The 23568-nt window shown below is 42.2% G+C and overlaps 1 protein-coding gene across 1 annotated transcript in view; it reads right to left on the bottom strand.

Annotated features, from left to right (window-relative positions):
• LOC311237141 (transmembrane protein 132C) overlaps positions 1–23568 on the bottom strand; it is a gene marked incomplete at its 3' end in the record, with an annotated part of 879977 nt that overhangs the window by 81991 nt on the left and 774418 nt on the right. Inside the window, exon 6 of the mRNA XM_084324947.1 lies at positions 12458–12666. Within this exon, the coding sequence (XP_084181073.1) occupies positions 12458–12666 (209 nt within the window). The remainder of the gene's footprint in view (positions 1–12457; positions 12667–23568) is intronic.

The raw sequence follows: 23568 nt of genomic DNA, 5'->3' as shown, positions 1-23568 counted from the left end.
AGTAACGTAGTTGTCATAAACTTGAGTAATGTTATTCTTTATTTCACCCACCTCTCCTCTGACTGTGCTCCACTCCTTGTGTGTGGAGGGCACCCACCCTTGGTGAAACACAGACAGAGAGGACACACTTTGGAGACAAGCTGTAGGTTTCTTCCCATGTAAGTTAGAAATGGTACTGTTTTTTTTCTGTGCTATTTTCCATTGGCTGAATAATGAACGTTTCTTAACTTTTGATTGGGTGGGAAAGATGCACGTTTGGTTGGACTAGGCCCACCCCTGCCCGTAGCTATAGCTGGCTCAGCCCTGCAATTTGAGATTCACATGTGATGCCAGTAATGTACTGTATAGGTTGAATCTATCATGGTCCAATATGTGCTAACTTGATACCTTTAGCTTCAGCTACACAGAAAGCAGTAGGTCTTGACATGTCGTGAAAGAAGATAAGCTGCTGATTTGGAATTATTGGTAAATATCAATGGCTGCTTGTTGGCAATTTACATATTCATAGATCATAGATGCGTTCTTAATGAGGTTTCAATAGTTTATAAAAAAATGTGTGGAAAGAAAATATGTATACAAATTATTATTACATTTTGTAAGGTTTTAAATACATCTAGAGGGGAGCTTTAACCTTAAACCCTGAACCTAGAAAAGCCTTAGCAAATTAGCTAATTAAACTTCCCCATGTCCTTACACAATTTTTAACCTTCAAGCCACAGATGTAGAGAAATAATTTGTTCCGGTTTTTTAAAACCTTGAACAAATTTTAAACCTCTTATTAAATATTTGTCTTTTGTAATTGTAACACATTGTAACTTGTAGACTTTGTTTTTAATTATGGTTGATTGGTACATGTATTTTTATATTGATTTACATAATAGGTCTAGGACTTTGTGAAGCACTTTGTTCTTGAAAAGCTGTTAGGTAACACTTTAGAATAGCTAGCTGGTGAATGAATAGATCATTCACAACACATTAGTTAATGAGTTATTCATGACTTGTAAAATGTTTGTTAATAGTTGGTTAACACTTTGACGACCGATGGGCTTAGTCTAATTAGTGGCTAGAGGACCGGATCTATACTTTATAGTGTTGCTATCTGTCCATTCTCATTGTCAATTGAGTGCATAAACCGTCCCTTCAGAATGGCTTAAAGAAAAAGAAATCCATCGGTAGGTTGTCATTTTATAGCGCCGTGAATATAAGCTTTATCGCAGATTTCGTATCATCTATTTTCTGGAAAGCTAGTTATAGAGCTAAAGGCTACTAACGTTATATTCAACAGCATTTCCGTTGTATATATGCTAATGAAATAACACAAACTGCTTATGATCCGGACTATCCCAGAGCATCTATGGATGAAAGCGGGGCGGCGGGGGACGTCGAATAGTATTATTGATTACCAATACAGTGTCTGTGTAAGTAGCCACATTCACAAATAGATTGCTTGCTCCGATCCGGCTATAAATTAGGTGATAAATGTCTTACCGTCAGCCCGTGTGATACCCGGCAATATTTCCCCGTTATCGAACGACATCTGGTAGATCGATATGTCCATTGGTTGATGATAAATCCCCTTATTCCATGGTGAAATCTCCGCTTCGAAACGTGATACATGGTGCATGCTGTTGGTTTGTGATCAGAGTAATATGATACTCCGTTGGAGGGTAAAAAAAAAAATATTCCATTCGCCCACAATGATACTGCAGTGGAGCGATGGCGCCCCTAAGAGGATCTGGCCGGTATTGCATGTTGCCAATTCCACAGAGGCGGGTAGATCTGCAGAGTCGATCGGGGATCTTGATCCGGTTATTAAAGGGGAACTATCTTATAAATGGCCTTTTTGAGTGTTTAGCATTGTTTCCTAGCTATGTGAACTTATATTAATATGATCTATGTCTCAAAATTCTCATATTGGCGCATTCTTCCAATTCTCCTCTCACAATATTCACCCTCACTGAACTGAGTCGTTTGAAAATGTGCCTATATGTGATGTCATATAGTCACTGCTGCATGTTAATGTGGCTCCTCAGGCACCAGCACCTGCACCCCAGTCCACATCAGCTCAAAACAGCTCGAGATCTTGAGGTAGAAAAATGCTGTTTTTGAGGACTTGATTAGAAATACAAAACAATGAATAAAAAAAATATATATATTACAGAGGTGTTCCATAGACTCACAGGAATTGTGTAAAAGTGCCCAAATAGTGAAAGAAATAGTAAAATAGTTCCCCTTTAATATGGAATAAAACAATAACAACTTGCCACGGCTATATACGTGCCTCTGGTCCACAACGCATGGCACCGAAACACGTATATATACGTGGCTGGTCCTTAAAGTGTTAATGATTTAAAACTGTCTTGTGCTGCTGGGACGAAAATGCTTGTTTGGTCGCAGCTTTCGTTACACAGTAGCGGGAGTTGGTTGGGCTTGACGTGCCGAGACAGTTTGTACACAACCCGAAACCTGTCTGGGCTCACGTGGTATGAGGCTGCAATCCATTACCTGGAAGACAATAGGTCAGGGGAGGGGACTAACAAACCAACTCCAAAACACCAGAAGCCAGAAGCCAGAAATGGTGGAAGGTTGGGCTTGGGGCCAGCGACCCCATCCTGTAAAAAACCCATTGCTACAAAAACGTCAACAAAGAAAAACCAAGAATCTCCGGCCCTGAGAGAGGATGGACCTCAGGTAAGAAGTATGATGCAGTGTGGTGAAAGCCGGAAACATCCGGAAGCTACCCTGCCGACCACCATTCTCTCAAGCAGGGCCATTACCACCATCGGAACATGGAATGTAAGGACCATGTATGAAGCCGGAAAGACTGCACAGGTTGCCGAGATGAGGAATTACAATCTTGCCATACTCGGAATCAGTGAATCAAGGTGGATCGGATCCGGCCAGAAGAGGCTCGCCATAGGCGAGATGACACTGTACTCAGGCCATGAAGAGGATGATGCACACCATACCCAGGGAGTGGCCTTAATGCTGTCCCAGGCTGCCCAGAGAGCACTTATTGGATGGGAGGCACATGGTCCCAGGATCATTGCAGCTTCCTTTAGAACTATGAAGGCAAAAATAAACATGAACATTATCCAGTGCTATGCCCCTACAAATGACAGCAATGAAGAGATAAAATAAGAATACTACAGCAGACTACATGACATCATTCAGAAATACCCAGAAAGAGACATCAACATCATAATGGGAGACTTCAATGCCAAGGTAGGAAGTGACAACAGAGGCTATGAGGAGACAATGGGAAAGCAAGGTATAGGAGAGATGAACAACAACAGGGAGAGATTCGCAAACCTATGCGCCACTAACAACCTGGTCATCGGCGGAAGCATTTTCCCCCACAAAAGGATACACAAAGCTACTTGGATCTCACCGGAACTCAACACCGAAAACCAGATAGACCATGTGTGCATCACAAAGAAGTTCAGGAGGTCCCTTCAAGATGTATGTGTTAGGAGAGGAGCTGATGTTGCCTCAGACCACCACCTCCTGGTTGCCCGGCTGAAGCTGAAATTAAAGAAAAACTGGACAGGAGAGAAGAATCGGAGACAAACATTCAACACAGCACTTCTGAGAGACCCAACCAAGTTAGAAGAATACAAACTCACACTTAGGAACAAGTCTCAAGCCCTGCAAGAGTTGATGGAAGAAGAGGAGGAAAACATCGACAACAAGTGGAAGTCTGTGAAGGAAGCAGTAAGTACAACGTGCAAAGAAGTACTGGGCCAGAAGAAACACAACCATAAGGAGTGGATATCAGCAGAGTCATTGAGGAAGATAGAGGAGAGGAAAGGGAAGAAGGCATTAATCAACAACAGTCGCACAAGAGCCGAAAAGGTCAAAGCACAAAACCAGTACACAGAAGCCACAAAAAGGGTTAAGAAAAGCATCAAGGCAGACACGAAGGACTATATAGAGAGTCTTGCGGCAGAGGCGGAAGAAGCAGCTAGACATGGACATTTGAAAGACTTATATAACACCACCAAGAAGCTGTCAGGAAGGTTTAGTAAACCAGAAAGACCAGTTAAGGACAAAGATGGACAGCCAATCATCGGAGAGGAAAGACAAAAGGAAAGATGGGTAGAACATTTTGAGGAACTGCTAAACAGACCAGCACCACAGGACCCACCAGAGATCCAGCAAGCTGACAGGGTTCTGCTGATAGACTGCAGCGTGCCAACAAAGGAAGAGATCTGCAAAGCCATCAAGAAGCTGAGGAACGGCAAGACTGTAGGACCCGACGGTATTCCGGCAGAAGCACTGAAGGCCGATATAGAGACGATGGAAGAGATGCTCCATCCTCTCTTCAAGAAGATATGGGAAGGAGAACACATCCCATCAGAATGGAAGGAGGGCTACCTCGTCAAAATACCAAAGAAAGGAGATATGAGCCAATGTGCAAACTACAGAGGGATCACACTACTCTCCATCCCAGGAAAAGTATTCAACAGGATTATACTGGACAGGATGAAGGACGCCGTCGACCCACAACTAGGAGACCACCAGGCGGGCTTCCGCAAAAACAGATCCCGCACAGACCAGATTGCAAGACTGCCGATAATACTGGAGCAGTCATTAGAGTGGAATTCACCCCTATTCATTAATTTCATTGACTACGAAAAGGCTTTTGACAGCGTGAATAGAGAGACCCTCTGGAAGCTACTCAGACACTACGGAGTGCCAGAGAAGTACAGAAATATCATCAGGAACTCCTATGAGGGGATGACCTGCAGGGTGATTCATGGCGGTCAACCCACCGACGCCTTCCAGGTAAAAACTGGAGTGAGACAGGGCTGTTTGTTGTCACCATTTCTGTTCCTGCTGGCAATAGACTGGGTCATGAAGCAATCCACGGCAGAGAAACGAAATGGCATACAATGGACATTATGGACGCAGTTAGAAGACCTCGACTTTGCAGATGACCTGGCCCTTCTCTCTCACACCCAGCAGCAGATGCAGGAAAAGACAAGTACCATCGCTGACAACTCTACTCGGCTTGGGCTTAACATCCACAGAGGGAAGAGCAAGGTCATGAGAAACAATACTGACAACACATCACCCATCATTCTGGAAGGAGACGCGTTAGAAGAGGTAGACAACTTCACCTACTTGGGCAGCATGGTTAACAAGCAAGGTGGAACAGATGCTGATGTGAGAGCCACCCTCACCAGATCCGGACCCATTACACTGACCATCAATGGCTCCACCATCACCCCCTTCCCCCTTGTCCGGAACCTCGGTGTCATCCTCGACCCCACCCTCTCATTTGGCCCCCATGTCCGCTCCATTGTCAAAACTTCATATTTTCGCCTCCGCAACATTGCCAAAATCCGTCACTGCCTCTCCCCCCCTGCTGCTGAATCCCTCATACACGCCTTCATCTCCTCCCGCCTGGACTACTGTAACTCCCTCCTCACTGGCATCACCTCCCGCTCCCTCCATAAACTGCAGATGGTCCAAAACTCAGCCGCCCGCCTCCTCACTAACACCCGGTCCCGCGAACACATCACTCCTGTCCTCCACTCCCTCCACTGGCTCCCGATCAAGGAATGCATTAACTTCAAAACAATACTCCACACCTTCAAAGCCCTCCATAGCCTGGCCCCCCCTACCTGACTGACCTCCTTCTCCCCTACCGCCCCACCCGTTCCCTCCGGTCCTCTTCCACTCTTTCCCTCACTGTCCCGTCATCCAAACTCAAAAGTTTTGGTGACCGGGCATTCTCACGAGCTGCACCCCGACTCTGGAACTCCCTCCCTCAGAACATCAGACTCTCCCTCACTCTCCACCTTCGAATCCAGACTCAAAACCTACCTGTTCTCCCAAGCATTCAACCTTCCTTACCCATAACCACCCTCCTCCAACTCGCCACCATTTCCCCCTGCCCCACGTTCTCTCCTCTCCTGCCCCCCCCCCCCACCCCCCTTGGTTTTCCCTTACTCTCCTCCCGGCTGTCTCCCCTACTCACTCCCATATTTGTTATCCGTTACTCGTGGTTTTATGTTCCTGTGTATTCTTATTGTCCTCCGTTTCCCTGTGGTTCTCTGTTTCTTTGTTTTCTTTGTTTATTTTTTCTGCCTATTGTCAGCGACTTTGGGTCTTTGAAAAGCTCTATACAAAATAAATGTATTATTATTATTATTATTAGGATTGTCAAGGCCAGAGGAGCCTTTCTCCAACTAAAGAACATCTGGAGCTCAAGAGACATTTCCATCACAACCAAGATCAGGATCTTTAACACCAACGTGAAGTCAGTCCTACTCTATGGCGCTGAGACCTGGAGGACCACTGTCACCACAACCAATAAACTACAAGTTTTCCTAAACACCTGTCTGCACCGAATCCTCCAGATTCACTGGCCTAACACCATCAGCAACAAAGGCTGTGGCAACAAACACAACAACAGCCAGCAGAGAAAAAGAGATTCTCCAACAGCGTTGGAGATGGATTGGCCATACACTCCGTAAACCATCCCTGAGCATCACAAGACAATCTCTCAGGTGGAACCCCCAAGGGAAAAGAAAGAGAGGCCGACCACGAAACACCTGGCGCCGAGACTTGGAGGATGATGCCAAGAAGCTGGGGCGAGCTTGAGAGGTTGGCTCAGGATCAGGATGCTTGGAGAACCCTTGTTGACGGCCTATGCCCCAAACGAGGTAAAAGGCGTAAGTAAGTAAGTAAGTAATGATTTAAAACAATGCCTTATAAATAGTTAATAGACCAGGAACATACTATTAGTAAACTACTTACTAATGAAGTATTTGATTAGTAGTAAAACCCTATCTGCTGCCAACTCCTCCTACAAAATATTTTGCCCAACATCCAACACATTGTTAGTACATGTTAGTAAATGAGCAACAGTTTTAGAATAATGTCACATAAAGATATATACAGTAACTCATCAATGTGGTATTATCAAATGTATTAACTGACCTTTTACAAATCAGTTGTTAATAATTCGTTACCAGTTAAATAAGGTAAACAAAATAAATAGTTAAATGAGGAATAGTTGCAACTTTAGAAATACGTCCCAATAATGCCTATAAACTATTGACATGGTCTTGACAAATATATTTACTAATCTTTAAATAATGACTTCTTACTTACTTTCTAAAGTAATTTGTGTTTATATAGGTCCCCTGATGTTAAGGCCAGATGAGGCCATCTGTAGGTGTTGGTGTTGATTTCAAGTTTCAAGTTCAAGTTTCTTTATTAGTTGTCATACAAAAGTACAGAGTACTTTTATATAAAATGTTTCTTTCTGTTTTGCTCCAGAGATTGTGCTAGATAAAAATAGATAACTATAAAATAAGTATAATAAGTATAAAATAGAAGTCAAGTACGTAGACAAAAGTGTTCAATATATACATATATAAAATATACAATGCAGAGTAGAAAAGTAACTGAGTTACAATACAATATACTATATACTATACAGTACAATGCAGAAATGGGATGAGGTACAATTTAGGTACAATTTACAGTAAGGTGTAATGATGTATGAGTTGTAGTGCAAATTCTTTACCAATAAATATAAAGTGTGTTAAGTGTCTAAAGTGGGTAAAGTGGGTGTGTGCGTGTGGATGTGTGTACTGTGAGTGTATCCTAGTACTGATGAATAGTAGCAGAGGATTTACTTAGTACTGAACACTGTTAACTTAATCAACTATTAACAAAAACTTTTATTTTTTTATCCACTTTTTCTCCCATTTTCTATATTTTCTCCCATCCCAATTTCGTATCATCCAATTCAACCCTCCCCTGTCATGAACGCTGTTTCTTGCCTCCCACAAGCCGGCTGCAATGTGGACTAAGTCATACATAGCACAAGTCCCCTCCGGTACTTGAGGTAACAGCAGTCGCATCTTTTCACCTGCGCAGCTCGATCTCTCAGTGGCGAGGAGTAACGCGTGGGAGGCTCACGCTGCCCCCGACACTTCCTGATTCTACTGCGCAGGCGCACCAACCGACCTGTAGGAGTCGCTGTCCACAACGCCCGATCCCCACCCATCAGTTTCCCACCCCCTAATACGGCCAATGTGTATTAGTATGAACGACCAGCTAAACTGAAAGCAATGTGGAGCGCTGGGCTCGAACAGGCGAGCCCAGCGTCTCCGCATTTGTGGCGAGCGCCTTGCCCACTACGCCACGTAGCCGCCCCTAACTATTAACAAATACTTAACAGGTCATAAGTAAGTAGTTTACTAATAACTTGTTCATGATTTATAACTATTTATAAGGGATAGTTATTCTAAAGTGCTATAAGTAAATGTTATCATTATTAGTCATTAACTCATTGACCGCCGTGCCTCTTCCGGGAAATTAGGCCTAGTACGCCAGCGCTTTAATCAATGGGAGGATGAGGATATTTGCGAGTGCTTAAAATATATCTTAAATTATGGCTATGGGTCTAATACACCCGTCGCTTATCAATGACATGCTTGCAGTCAACATGTACGAAACGGATAGTTTTTTCATCCGTACATTTCCGTTTTATACCGTTTTGAATACGAGTATAGTTTTGGAGATTTCTAGTAATTCCAGAGAAAGACGCGATAATAGCCCTTTAGTGGAATACACAAAAGACGTTGTAATTTTTCGGCTGATTTATTAATCGTTTTCAAATAAATGCTAGATTATGGATAGTGTCCTTATGCACGATACAGAAGCGGGCTGAAAAATCGCGTATAAGATAAGATAAGATATTCCTTTATTGATCCCCTTGGGGAAATTCCAGTCACACACACATACAGCTCATCGTCTCATTAACAACAACATATCACAATCATTACATTTTTACAGTAACAACGGCACAACATAAATTCAAACAGACATGTACATTTGTTGACACATGTCTACAGAATGCCTGAGACACCATATGCGATAGTCGGCTGCGACAACACCGGGGTGTCGTTGCGCCAGGTGGCGGGAGGGAGGGTGGAAAGATTGTCCAGCGGGAGGGGGCAGGGACGGGGGGGATCAGGCTTTGGTCATTTAGGCTCCCCCCCTCCAGCGCGCATACTAATCGACTGCCGTCACCATCACGTGGGAGTGGCGCCGGGCGTACACGGGGGAGGGGGGATTGGGTAGGGAGTGGGGGAAGCCGCTTGCCACTCTTATCTCCCAGAGGGCCTTCAACTCCAGCAGCTCCCTGTTTCGACCTTGGTCCAGGAATTTGTTTTGGCTGACTGACTGGCACATTTATCCGTGCCTTGCTCAGTGCCAACGGCACGCACACACACACACAGACACGTTGTGATCGCTGTGAAAAAAACATCTGATTAACCCAAGACTGGTAACATAGATTCCTTACCTCACATCTCATGTTCTGCAAAAAGATGAATCCAATTATTGATCAAACGTTATATCTCCAAAACACATAATCCACGCTGCTCTGAGTGTCCCCAGTCCATCTGTTGTAACGATACTGCATGCCCAAGAAGGAAAACCTGGACCGGAGTTTTTTTTTTATGCACATCCCCAGCCAATCCAATCCAATGATGTGCAATACCATCCGGGAGACGATAGGCGGCGATGTTTGCCCTTTTGCAGCTAAGACCCATTCCCAACGATAACATCAGGTTGGATGGATGAAAATTTATGGATATTGCTAATAAAAGAAATAACGATTAAAACCCGACTATACTCGTGATTGGCGCTCAAGCGATGGCGAGTTAACCCGACTATCATCGGGTCTGGTGTCCAATGAGTTAATGTAGTCGTTCTTTCATTCATTCCTTATTTGCTTAGCCTTCTTACTTACAGTACTGACTCTGCGTTTAACCTCAACCTAACAGACTATGTGGCATCACTCCCCAAACCTCTGTCATAATAAAAAATATATCAATCCTTTCTTCATATCCTGTGGAAGTCTTGCCTCCTGTGGCTGTCAGTGACAAGTTGTCAGGAACCCTCCAGCTCAGAGGACAGCAACATATCCTGTGCACAATTACAACCACTGTGCCTATAGCAGCCTCTCCACCCAGAAGATATGAAGAAAAAGATGTGATGTTATCTACATTAATCTGTGCAACTATGGAGCTTTCACAGTGCATCATTTAAAGGGTACATTCAGAATGTTGGTCCTCTAGCCCTATACAATAATATACTCGGTAGAGTCCTTTCCCAGCACCATCCATGCTGTGCTTCATAATGGATACCAGCAGCTCCGGCTAGTTGGCCACAAAACCAACACAAAAGAAAACGGGGCCATGGTCCAGTCTGTACAGCTGTGAAATAAATGCAGAAACCCACTTCACCATGCACACTCAGGCATTCCTTGTACAGAGAGCAGTCGTCTGGTAATCCAGAGGTTCCCGGTTCGATAGAGTTTACTATAGTGATGAGAACCTTCTAGCCCTTAGAGTTTACGATAGTGATGAGTACCTTCTAGTAGGACTGGGCGATATGGCCTCTTGGCTATATCACGATACACAATAATCACAATATTTTGACATTTCCTCTAAAGCACTTAAAATGCTTGATTTACGGGCGCCCATGTGGCGAACCATGTAACGCGCTGCGTCGCGGCACGGCCAACCCAGGTTCGATTCCCGGACCCGGCGTCATTTGCCGAATGTCTTCCCCACACTGTCTCCCGCTCTTCCTCTCTCTCTCTCTCTCTACTGGACTGCCCAGTAGCAAAAAGTGATAAACGCTAAAAAATAAATCTTTAAAAAAGAAAAAATGCCTGATTTAACCCTTTGATGCATACAGTCACGCCAATATGATGATTATAATAGTCCCTGCAACATATATCTGTGTCGACTCGACTCACTTTTGTTAGTTTTCCACTGCATGTAGTAAATTAAATTATACAACAGCATGCAAATTTCTCGATTCTGATTGGCTGAAACAGTCCATTTACACGTCTTTATTGGCAACAATCCACGGTCCTGGGCTCAGGACCCGCCCACAACCGAATCACATATCACTCCCCGGCTCACTCCGGGAGAAAACAAGATCGCGGACAACAAATGGATATGTTGATAGCGCCATAACGACTAAATATGAAGCGATTCTGTCAAGGGGAATGTGTTAGTCCTTTAAACAATGTTGGATGATGTAATTGATGGGTCTTGAGTCAATCTAGAACAAAAGAAAAATCGCGGATTGATTGATTGATTAATTGATTGATTTAAATTTCTACTTCCTTCCCACTGACTGCAGCGTTCACTCTCACACTGTCCGACGCTGGCGTACCCACAAACACACGCACACACACACACACACACACATACACACACACACACACACACACACACACACACACACACACATACACACACACACACACACACACACACACACACACACACACACACACACACACTGTGACACACACACACACGCACACACACACACACACACACACTCCTGTCTGCAACAGCGGGGGAGTCAGACTGAGAGAGAAGCAGCGCTGTTTTAAGTGAGCATGGTCTATTGAATTGATTGATTGGTTGATTGCTAATTTTATTACTGTACCCCTGGTTTCCAACTGGTTAAGTTTAGGCTAAAAGAAATAAATAAAAAAATAGGGCGAGGAAAACGTTTTTTTTCCTATAGGGCAAAGAAAACGTTTTAATTTGTTTTATCTACTTTATATAGAAGCATCTAAGAATGAAGTTCTATGGAAAGTAGGTCTGCATTCCCTTAACAATTGTGTGTATTGAGCCGTACTGTATTGTACCCATTCTGCATCTGGTAATAAAATGTTCAATCAATCATTCCAATAATACACAGTTGGATGTGTTAGTTGGTTGGATGCACTTCAAGCTGCTTCCACATGAGGCAACTTCTCTCAATCATTCCAATAATACACAGTTGGATGTGTTAGTTTGGTTGGATGCACTTCAAGCTGCTTCCACATGGAGGCAACTTGTCTTTTTTGTAGTTGTGGGAACTACTTTTTCTGGCGGATGGTTTTTTCAATAAATCTTCGATTAATGTGTGTTTATTGTATAGAAATAAGGTTGGATGAATCTGGCAGTTGTATAAAAGCTTTACACCACTTGCAGTCGTGATTTGTGAACAATAAACCATGCCTAGGGGGGTCTAACGACCACCCCTAGGCATGGTTTATTGTTCACAAACCACTCCTGCGCGTGATGTAATGCTTAATTAAATGCTTATATCATCAACTATCCAGTTAGTATTTATAGTGTAACGTGTGGCTACTTTAAATCATTGAACATAGAGAGAGAGCGAGAGAGATACACCCCCCCCCCCCCCCCCCCCCGTGATGTATTAGGTTTGAGTTTGAGCGTCTTGGTTGCCATAGTTGAAGTGATGTCACACTAGGAAAGCAACACACAGAGTTGGAACCTAGAGGAGCCCGGTGCATGAAGCGATATATAGAGACGAACAGCCAATCAATGTGAAGTGATCTTTGAACCTCTGTTGACAAGCCTGGTCAATATAATGGGTAATGGGTACTGACCTGCGGTTGCCGTTGGTTACAGGGACCCTCCAGCCCTTGATCTGGCTGAGCTCGGGGTCGGCCAGGTCGATGAGCAGGGGGAGGCGGGGCATCCACACACTCATCTCCAGCTGGGCACTTAAGAAGCTGTAGGTGAAGTTAAGGAGCATCCTGCTCCGCCCCCTCGTCTCCTTCCCATTCACATACACATAGTCACAGCGCTCTGACACCTGGAGAGAGAGAGAGAGAGAGAGAGAGAGAGAGAGAGAGAGAGAGAGAGAGAGAGAGAGAGAGAGAGAGAGAGAGAGAGAGAGAGAGGGGGGGGAGGATGAAAAACAGACCATAATATTTATAAAATGTAAAACTAAGTAAATAGTGCCTCATCAAAACATAAAACGGAGGTAAATAGTGAAATATTTATCAAATTGTACTTAATTCAATTAAACAAGATACAGAATAACAACATACAAAAATAAAGTCAAGCAGAGCCGCTGAGCGTTACATAAAGGCAACATTTGTAAAAGTGAGTTTGAAGAAGGGGTTTAAAAGGTCACACAGATTTAGCTGGCTTTGCAATCATTCCTTGGGCCGGTTGCTCCACAGTCTCGGGGCCCTGATGGCAGAAGCCGGGCCCCCTTTGGTCTTTAGTCTAGACTGTGAAAACAGCCAGAGATGCCAAATTTTTTTGCTCTCTGGCTCAAAAGCCTCAAACGGATCTGTATTCAAGCTAAAAATATATCAAAATAACCATTAAATAAAAGTAAATTCTAAAACGAACTGGCAGCTGGGATATGGACTGCTACAATTGTGGCAATGTGTTATGCTTTTGTACCCTATCCTATGCCAGGAACACACCAGAAGCGAGCAGGAGCCTGGCTGTTAGCAAGAAATGCGCTAACTGTTAGCTGACATTAACAGATTACAGAAGTGTTTAATGGAACGCAGAACATGAAACAAGTTGACAATGAATTAATGAAAATTCTTTTTTTTTGTCCCCCACGCATGTGCATTTATACAGTTATAATGATATGAAAATAAATAAATATATATATATCACTGATTCTTGAGAGTCGGGACAAAACACTTTTTAAATATTATATTTTGAGAATGCACACTATATTAATTAGAGTTATATATTCATGTAGAGAAAGGTCTGAGCTATTTAACCATGTAAAGGTGCAGGCTCTACATAGAAAAACATTTTCAACAAATTCACATGTTTCCCTTTGAAACTTGATTTGTGTTAACTCCGTCAGACACACAAAAAAGTATATAATTCTAATTATTCCAGTCCAGCAAGAATCTAAAGTTCTGAAGTATGTTGTAATAGTGTTTAGTTACTCTGGTATGCAATAAAATATAATATATAAACCTCAGGTGTAATTTCACACTATTCTGAAAACCCAGAGTTAGAAATATTAGCATTTTCAAACTTTGTTTTTAATTTTGATATGATAAAAAAAAGATCATTAAGTAAATAAGACACAAGAGGATGAAGATCTAATGCTCCTTTATTACTTAAACAACATAAACTGAAGAAGGAATTTGTATTTTCCCCAAGATTAACAAAAATAAATATCTGACGGTGTTGACAATGATCTGACGGTGTTGACGAGAAACTGACGGAGTTGACAAAATTGGATTTGCATCTCTGCTCAATTTTTTAAACAGATGGAAGTGACAATAATAAGAACTAATAACTCCTTGTCTTATACTGAACATTTTGTTAACTCAATTGTAATACACAACAAACTTTACATACACTGTTTCCAACTATTACAAAATGCACCGTTTCCAACAACAAAAACAGTAATGGAGAACAGGACCCCTTCTTCTTGTCCCTGTTTTCATCTACCTCCTCTACACCACTTCCTGATCTCCACTTTCTCACCCACTTCTCCTCTTCCTTTCCTTCTGCATTTCTGATTAGTTTCACTATGATGTCTTGAACTGGGCAGAAACAGACATCCTTCTTGCCACATTTGGGCTGAACCACATTTCTGTTGGACCATGGGGATGCAGAAATTCCACTTTCACATCTTGTTGCTCATTATCCACATCAATGGTCTTGGCTAGCCACCAGTGATCATCATATACTACTGCTAACCAGTCTCCATTACTAAGGCTGCTAACAGTCGTTACTGTCACCGTACCCTCAGGACCTTTCAAAGGTTCTTCGTCCAACTCCTCCATTACATCTTCCATCTCCATACCCTCTTCCATCTCATTTTCCATCTCCTCCCACAACATGGCCAGAGATCTCTTCTTCCTTGCCCTCCGTGTATCACTCTGCTGTTCTCCTGGGTTGCCATGGTAATAGGAGGTAGCTGGGCAGAAGCACTGGCAATCCAACATCTCGCTGCAAAAGCAGGATAGTTGTCTGTTGTGGATCCTGTCCTTATGTGCGATGATCTGGTGTATTTGTCTTGTTGAGGGAACCGGTTTGAGAGGATTCATGAGAAGTGTGTTGTATCTTTGCATGTCTTCTTCCACAATATGATACAGCTGAACACCATTCAGACTGTTTGAGACCTTTTTGAAGAATATGTGTCCATCCGTCACATAATTTCCTCTCAGGACCAGGTTGTCAGCTGTTCTTTTTACTGTTCCGCCAATGCCGTCTGGTGCGCCCTTACCATGAGAAGTGGGGAAGAAGTTCCACGTTGTCCTTTCAAACCCCAGTGTAGGTGGGATACCAGACAGAAGAAAAAAGTTCTTCTTGTTCTTGTTTGCTTGGACCATCAGACCAAAAGTGCACGGTGGTAACCTGTGGATATTTTGTCTTGATATCTTTTAGGACTGGATCCATTTGTGTCCAGATTGCTGCAGCATCCTGTCTCTTTGACTCTGACAGTGTGCAAAACCCTGCCTTTCCACCCTTAGTGTAATACATTCTGGTATGGAGTGTTATCTGTGGCAGATTTTGTCCGAAATGGCAGGCCTGAACTTCAGCTTTATATTTGAATTTCCAGGATTCTGAAAAGTCAACATGGACGATTGCTGTACTCTCATCACAGGACTCAATTGTGTTGCTGTATTCTTTTGACTGGTTTCGCAATGAACACACATGTGTTGTGGTTTCCTTTCTGAGTTTTTGCTCATAGAGTTTGATGAGCAATGAAAGGCTGCCTCGGTGTTCGACGAGCTTAGTGTTCATGTCGATTCCATTGCATGTGTCTTCTTGAACTCTCTCCCACTGCCTCCATTGAACATCGATTTTGTCTTGCTCTTGGGTTGTAACTGTACCTTTGTTTAGACATTGTGAGCAGGCGCGAAGAAGGCAGGCCTCACTTGCTGGAGAGCAACAAACTAATTGAAAACTGTCATCCAGTTTGTTTGACTTGACAACACCAGACATTTTAAGGACCTCAAGCATTAAGCATGCATTTTCATGTATTTGACACAGACATGTCTTCCCATCAGATGCTTTTGGTGCTGTGACATAGAAGGGCCTCAGAGCACAGAATGAAGAATAGCTCAGCTTTACAGTGGGGTTCTTAATCTGGAATTCAGTGTGTAGGTTGAGCATGGAGTCTAGCAGGATCATTATGTGCCGCTTGATCTTGTTCCTGGTGATTGTGTCAGTCTTATCCGTTGTCACACGTGTAGAGTTCAGGAAGAAATCCTGAACAGTCTGTGTTATACCCTGTATTAATGTTGGCTTTTTCTGAGGCTGCTCCTTTTCTCTCATTAACTTGTAGGTTAACCCAAACTCTTTCATTTGTTGAAGAAGACGATACTTTTTAAGAATCGTGCCTGATGACACACTCAGTGCTGGTTTTTGGCGCCGTGGGCCAGGAGTTTGTTTGTCTTCAGCTCTCTTCTGGGGATGTTGTGGAATAGAAGGGTCTTTTGGATTTTCGGATTCCTTACTTTGCTTCCTGATAGCATCTTCTTTGTTTCTGTGCCTGGAGAGTCCAGTGGTGATGTATTTGTAGCCTTTTTTCTGCGCATTATTGTTTTTATCAGGTTGTTTCGTTGCTTTGTTACATTTGTAATATTCTCTTTCATAGTTTTTATCTCTCTTGAATGCCTTTTTCGCATTTTACTTCATTGCTTTTCCTGTCTGAGAGACTCCCTGCACTGTCTGGCATTGTTATCTAGAATATCCTGATCTGATTTGTATCTGATCCTGATTTTTCTTGAACTCTACACTTGTGACAACTGATAAGATTGAGACAACTGACTAGCAAAATATTATCCTGTTGATCACTCCATACCATAATGTATTACACTATGGATGGAAAGAGTCAGATAAAGGATGATGTAGCAATCTACAGTAGACACACATGGACCAGTCCTATATTAAGAATTATTATAAAGATATTAAGATGAAATATCCCCAGTTTACCACCGTTCACCTTTGCTCTGATTATCTAAGTAAACAGTATAAGAACAAGAATAACTGTTTTCTTCTGTCTTGTATCCCTACTGGGTTATGACATTTTACATCAATCAATCAACCACGTAGACAAGTGATATATTTATATTTATGTATTAACACATGTGCTGGGAAAGTAAGACAATTATTCAATAAGCAGACCACAGCCTGCCCATGCTCTAAAAGTCAGAAGTGTATTGTAATGCATGCTATTATATGCACACTTCTGTGCAGATACAACTCTGAAATAACATTTAAATCCTTTACCATGTTAAAAAATAGTATAATAATAGCATATTATGAGGTTATTGATGGATTTGTCAACTCCGTCAGCTTACACGTCAACTCCGTCAGACACAAAATCTGATGGAGTTGATGTCTGACGGAGTTGACAAAAAGGCACACATTTTCCCTCCAAGCCTGTATTGTGCACTGCAGCTAGCTAGTTTTTTGGCAGTTGCTAGCTGTCTTAATAATCTCACTGAAACACTTGAATTCAATCCACTATTGTTTTTTAAAAGTATAATAACGGAGAGATGGTGTTGACATGTTCCAGCTGTGACCATAGGAATATTGACATTGTTTGTCTAAAATATCAAAACGTATCAAATTTACCAGACCATGTGTGGTACAGTGGTAGTGTTGCATTCACCACAGGCAGGGAAAGGAAAAGGGGTCCTCGGGGATAGAGCTGGCCATGCTATTGCCTGATTTAATTAGGTTTATGAAAAAGTCTGACGGAGTTGACATAAACTGAGGACACAACTTTGATAGGCAGATTTCTATGGAAAATATTATTTGAGTTTCATGGCATGCATTGTTTTATACATTAATAACCCTTATCCTTGATTTGATATGTATGTTTTCACAAGTGGAGAGGTTTTTCAAGCTTTTTTGGGCTGGTCAATAATGTGACCCTTGCTGAGGACAAGGAAATTAACATGGGAGCAAGTTCTAACCACAGATTATACATTTAAACAAATATCCCCCAAAAGACAAATATATGTGCTAAAACATAACATCAGTATACACAATACCTTTAGATTGAACTTTGTGAGTATGTCAATCATTATTAATTTCTTTATTTTTTATATAAATTATACTTTTCTATGTAGGACATGTTTTGTCCCGACTCTCAAGAATCAGTGATATGCAGTATACTAGAAAACTGTATTGGCCACCATCTACAAGCCGGCCTGCACATCCCAGCTTTGTCAGATTGTGAATAGGATGTTCCTACTTCCTAGCCTACCATCACAGAGACCCAGGTTCAATTTCCGGCAGCAGTACCTCCGGCTTGGTCAGTCGTCCCTATGAACACAATAGGCGACTCCTACTGACACCATTTGGGGTGCCTGTTCAGCAGGAAGGGGATCTGGGGGAGATAGTGTGAAGCTCTGTGTGTGTTATGCTCTCCCAGTGAAACTCCTAGCTGTCAGGTAAAAAGAAGCGGCTGGCGACTCCACATGTATCGGAGGAGGCATGTGGTAGTCTACACCCTCCCCAGACCGACAGTAGGGTAGTCTACACCCCCCTGGACAGATCTAGGGCAGCATAACAACCAGGAGGGTGTTGGCATAACAACAAAATCGGGAAATGGGAGAGAAACACAACCGTTTAGCTTTCAAACTGAGCTTTTAGCCTGGATAGTCTGATCTCACATTTCCCTTCTACTACATGTATGACGGCCTTGTCTTTTAGTTTGGACCCACAGAAATATTAGTAATTATTACATTATTATAAGATAAAGAAAAAGGCTGGTGTTTTCTCAAGTTTTCTTTCGTATCTTGGCTGCTCCATGATGAGCAAGGTCTCTGCTATATTTTCAAAAGCCTAGAGAAAGCTTGTCTTAAATCATCATCATGCATTATGTGTGTGAAATTAATTATATTTATGGTGTGCATGTGGATGTCTTTTGAGACCTATTTCAGAACCAACCTGAGACACACAGCATATTCCCTCTCCTCCTGTTTCTTCTGTGCATCGCCTTTTGTTTTCCAGACACACACACTGTTCCAAATATTATTACAAATATATCCACTACTCAAAATCAAAAGATGGCCGACGCAACTGGTTGTGGGAGCATGCTGCTCTCAAACAATTGATGTCTGACTGACAAAAATGCAACTTACAAAAGCAATCATAACTACAGAAAGCAAGATGGAAAAGAACATTAAAGAAATTAGCAAAACATTGGAGAGCTTGGCGAGTGAGGTGAGAGAAGTAGCGAAAAAACAAACTGAATTTGTGAACCTCTTGACCGAAGTTAAGGAACTCAGGAAAATGCTGGAGGAAAGAGAGGTGAAAATAAAGACACTAGAATCGAAAGTGAACAATCTGGAGAAACTGGAACGGAAAGTCCAGGAACTGGAGCTTTTCACAAGAAAGGACGATGTAATCATAAGTGGAATGGAGGTAAAGCCGAGGTCGTATGCGGCAGCGCTATCAGCAAGGGGAGGTGACTCAGGTGAGGAGCCTCGCCATGAAGACCAACAATCGCTGGAGACGCAAGTTGCTACCTTCCTGAGAAGCAAGGACATCCACCTTGACAAGAACAAATCATGCTTGTCACACTCTTCCGAGAAGAGATCGAGAAGCCAAACCTGCGATCATTATTCGGTTTGTAAACTGCAAACATAAGACTGAGCTGCTAATGCAAGGGAAAAAGCTGAAGGGAACCAACGTAGAATGCCGAGATTGCCAGAGAGGAATGGAACAATCTACCGGATGAAATAAAAAACAGCAGGAGTATTTTTAAGTTTAAAAAGATGTTTAAAAACAGGGTTCTAGAATCCTATCGTGAAATTTAACCTACATGTAGAATCAGTTTTCTCTAGCATGAAGTATTGATTTTCCTATCTTGGCTTATGTTCTTTTCGGGAAAGTTTTTTGTTGATTGTTGATTTTTTGTTTGTTTGTTTTATCTTGAAAACTTTAACTTTTTTTGTTCTTTTCGGGATCGTTTTCTTTCTTGATTGTTGATTTTTTGTTTGTTCGTTTTATTTTTGCAAACTTTAACTTTTTTGAATTTGTTTTTGAATTAGGGGTTTCTCTATAAGCCTTTTGTGCTTCAAACCTATCCTTTTCGCGTGTTTATTTGTAAAAACTTCTAAAAAAGTATTTGTTTATTGTTTATTATTTGTAAACATTCGAAATAAAATAATTCATTCAATACAAAAAAAAGATTATAAGTATGTTTTGATGGTGGACATGGTTTAATAATCAGACACATTTGAATTTGTAGAATAATTGTTTTTAAAGATTAGTTTCCAATGCTCATAAGTATCATGCAAAGCTGATTTTGTTTTCAGAACACCACACAAATATTAGATTCGATTAGATTAAACGTTATTGTCAGAGAACAACAAAATCGTATTGGCAGCCTACATACTGTATTAGTCTATGGGCTGCGTGAGAATAACACATCTGATTTAGCAGGGGAGGGATGGTGAGGTGTGTGCAAAGACCTGCTGTTCTACACTAAAAAGGGTGATAAATAGCACTAAAAGGGGTTCGTAATTATCTATAGGCTGATAAAAAGTGATACAAAAAGAATAAGAAATAAATAAAAAAGACAAAAAAGTTAATGGATACTATTAGTGTTATGTAATACCTATAAGTACATATAATACATATAAATAGTTTTGTTGGTTGAATAGATACAGACACAGATAATGACATCTCCGCACACCCCACAACACTGTTTTGACACACAATCTTACTTACACATAGCTGACCAGAGTTGTACCTTTCCTACTGACTTGTTGTATAGAACTTGTAAGACACTTTGGATAAAAGCGTCAGCTAAATGACTAAATGTAAATGTAAATTATGATGGACTGACTTGTGTGTGTGTGTGTGTGTGTGTGTGTGTTGGGGGGGGGGGGGGGGGGGGTCACTTAACTGCTTGAGTGTAGTGTGCATGAGCATGCATCAATTCCACATGCATGTGTAAGTACAATGTGACATGCCTGCGTTTATATGTGTGTGCGTACATATGTGTGTGTGTGTGTGTGTGTGTGTGTGTGTGTGTGTGTGTGTGTGTGTGTGTGTGTGTGTGTGTGTGTGTGTGTGTGTGTGTGTGTGTGTGTGTGTGTGCGTGCGTGCGTGTGAACCCAATGTGCGTTGGTAGCCAATCAACATAACAGATGGAGCCGAAAGAGACAGACACTATCATCCAATGGGAAAACAAATCCCTGGCTCTGAACCATACCTCATAATGATTGGCTGGATGAGTATTCAAATCAGCATCACAGCCTCACAGATCTACTGCCACAATCAACCAATGACACAGCAGGAACGTTGTGAGTCTTGGAATCTATCATTATCATATAAGTGTCAGAATTCCCTTGATGGGGACTGTTTAAAAAGAAAAGTATCTTCTGAAGCCTAGGAAGACGGAATGTATTCAGCTGACAGTCTGTCGTTGGCTTTTGTTTGTAATCATTAAATATGAGTTTATTTGAAGCTTGGATAAAATCACAGGCTTGACTGGCATGGCTGTTAATTTGAGCATATGTCCACAAAGCTGGTGGGGTAATTATTCCTTTCTAACAACCACTCATAACCATGCTGTCAGCTGACTGCCCCCGCCAGACACGACCAGGCTGCTCCACAACTCAAATGGTAATGGTACAGTATGCCAGGCCACCCCAGACTCACTGGGCCAACACACGACAGCTAGAGAGCCTCTTTCTCTCTCTCTCTCTTTATCTATTTCTGTCTCTCTCTATCTCTCTCTTTCCGTGTCTCTCTTTCTTTATCTCTCTCTTTCTGTCTGTCTCTCTCTCCCTCTCTGTCTCTCTCTCTATCTATCTCTCTTTCTGTGTATCTCTCTCTCTTTACCTCCCTCTCCCTCTCTCTCTCTGCTTCTTTGTCTCTTATCTTTCTCTCTCTAACTCCATACATCTATTCCCCTTCCAGACACGTTATGCCTGCTGCTCTGTCTTTGTCTCTTTCTTTCTGTGTCTTACTGTTTCAGTCTGGTGTTGTTGTTATTGTTGGTGGTGTTGTTTCTCTACCTCCATCTGTTTCTTTCAAATAATTTATTTTACTCAGTTGTTGGCGCTCTCTCTCTCTCTCTCTCTCTCTCTCTCTCTCTCTCTCTCTCTCTCTCTCTCTCTCTCTCTCTCTCTCTCTCTCTCTCTCTCTATGCTACTTTTTGTTGCCCTCATTCTCTCCCTCCATTCTCCTTATCCCCTTCCCTCCCTTCATCTCTCTCCACCTACAGTCTCCCTCTCCCTCTCTTTCTCTCTCTCTCTAGCCCAGTGTCTCTACTATCTGCTGTCATCGCTTTCTTCATGTCATGAGAACAGAGGATGTGCTTAAAGATTTATACGTACAAGTCAAACTGGAATCAAAGCAGGGAGAAATACTGTATATCAATTCAGGCTGCGGACAAGAGATGAATGTTTACAACGTCTCAAGATGCCACATCACCCTGTGAGATCAGAACCGGTGGGTAAACAACGTGCACTCACGTGTGGCATGTGGCTGCAACACGGTGTCATACAATGGTACCATTCTGCCTTACGCTTTGTCATGAGATGTGGCAATCAAGTGCACCATTGCACCCTACAGTATATGCCATTGCAAGTTACCTATCTCTACAAGTACTGCGATTTTCTCGATGGCTCTCTCTTGTGCACAACGCTCTGCTTAAGCTGGTTCCCTCGAACCTAAGCGTGCTTCTGTGCACTAAGCAATACAAGTATGCCCTTCGTTCCCAAGATGCTCTGAAACTGGATGTTCCCTATATGAGAACTGAATTGGGGAAAAGGGCTTTTAAATATGCTGCTCCTTCATCCTGGAACAAGCTACAGGATGACCTAAATTTGCCAGGACTTGTCACCCTCTGAGCATTTTAAGCCATCTTAAAAACCTACAAATTCAGTTCCCTCGGACACTGCAACTGTGTTTGATATGTTACTTTATGTTTATAGTGTCCTATATGTTACTTTATGTTTATAGTGTCCTATATGTTACTTTATGTTTATAAGTGTGGGATATCTTATCTGCCATGCCATCAGTGGAACATATTGGGTCTCATTCCCCAATATTTTCCAAAGAGTTCTCTTGGAAGACTTATCTTGGAACCGACTGAGACAGAATCAATGACAAGTTCACTCTGAGTCCTTAACACGCTGGTAATATGTCTTAACACTTTCGATGCCACTCACGAGTTTTCTCGGAATTATTAATGTCTTGTTGAAAGCCACTCACGAGATTTCTCTGATTTTTTTCGTTTTTTTCTTTTTAGCGATCTGAAATCAACCCCTAGTCTACCCGAGAGCCGCCGGCGATCAGATGTGGAAAAAAGCACCCCCTATCGTCTCCCAGATGACATAAGGGATTTTGGAATGGACTCAATGAAAATGGATGGGGGAAAAAATCCTGTACTCCACATTTTCCAGTCCACTGATGCAGCCGGGGTTATCAGAGTTCATTCTGGAGCCTCTGAGCCCCGCGGAATCATGTGTTCTACTGTACACATGTTGGATCTATACACTTATCGATTTTTTCGAATGGTGATCAGGAATTGGAATATACCAGTTGGATACCATCTGATGTCAGGTAAGGAATCTATGTTATCAGTGTTAGGATAATCAGACTCATTTTGATGAAGATATAAGCTGTTTTGTGAAATGTCCTCTATCGGTTTCACTGTAAAAATCCAAGAGGAAATTAACACGGCGATTATCCGTGCGCGGCTCGAATGGGCGTGCGTGTACGTATAATATTGATCATCTAG

Source organism: Notolepis coatsorum, assembly GCF_963971535.1.
Source record: "Notolepis coatsorum genome assembly, chromosome: 11".
Lineage (NCBI taxonomy): Eukaryota > Metazoa > Chordata > Actinopteri > Aulopiformes > Paralepididae > Notolepis > Notolepis coatsorum.
The sequence above is the reverse complement of the archived record's forward strand: the minus strand, read 5'-3'. Positions and strand labels throughout refer to the sequence as shown.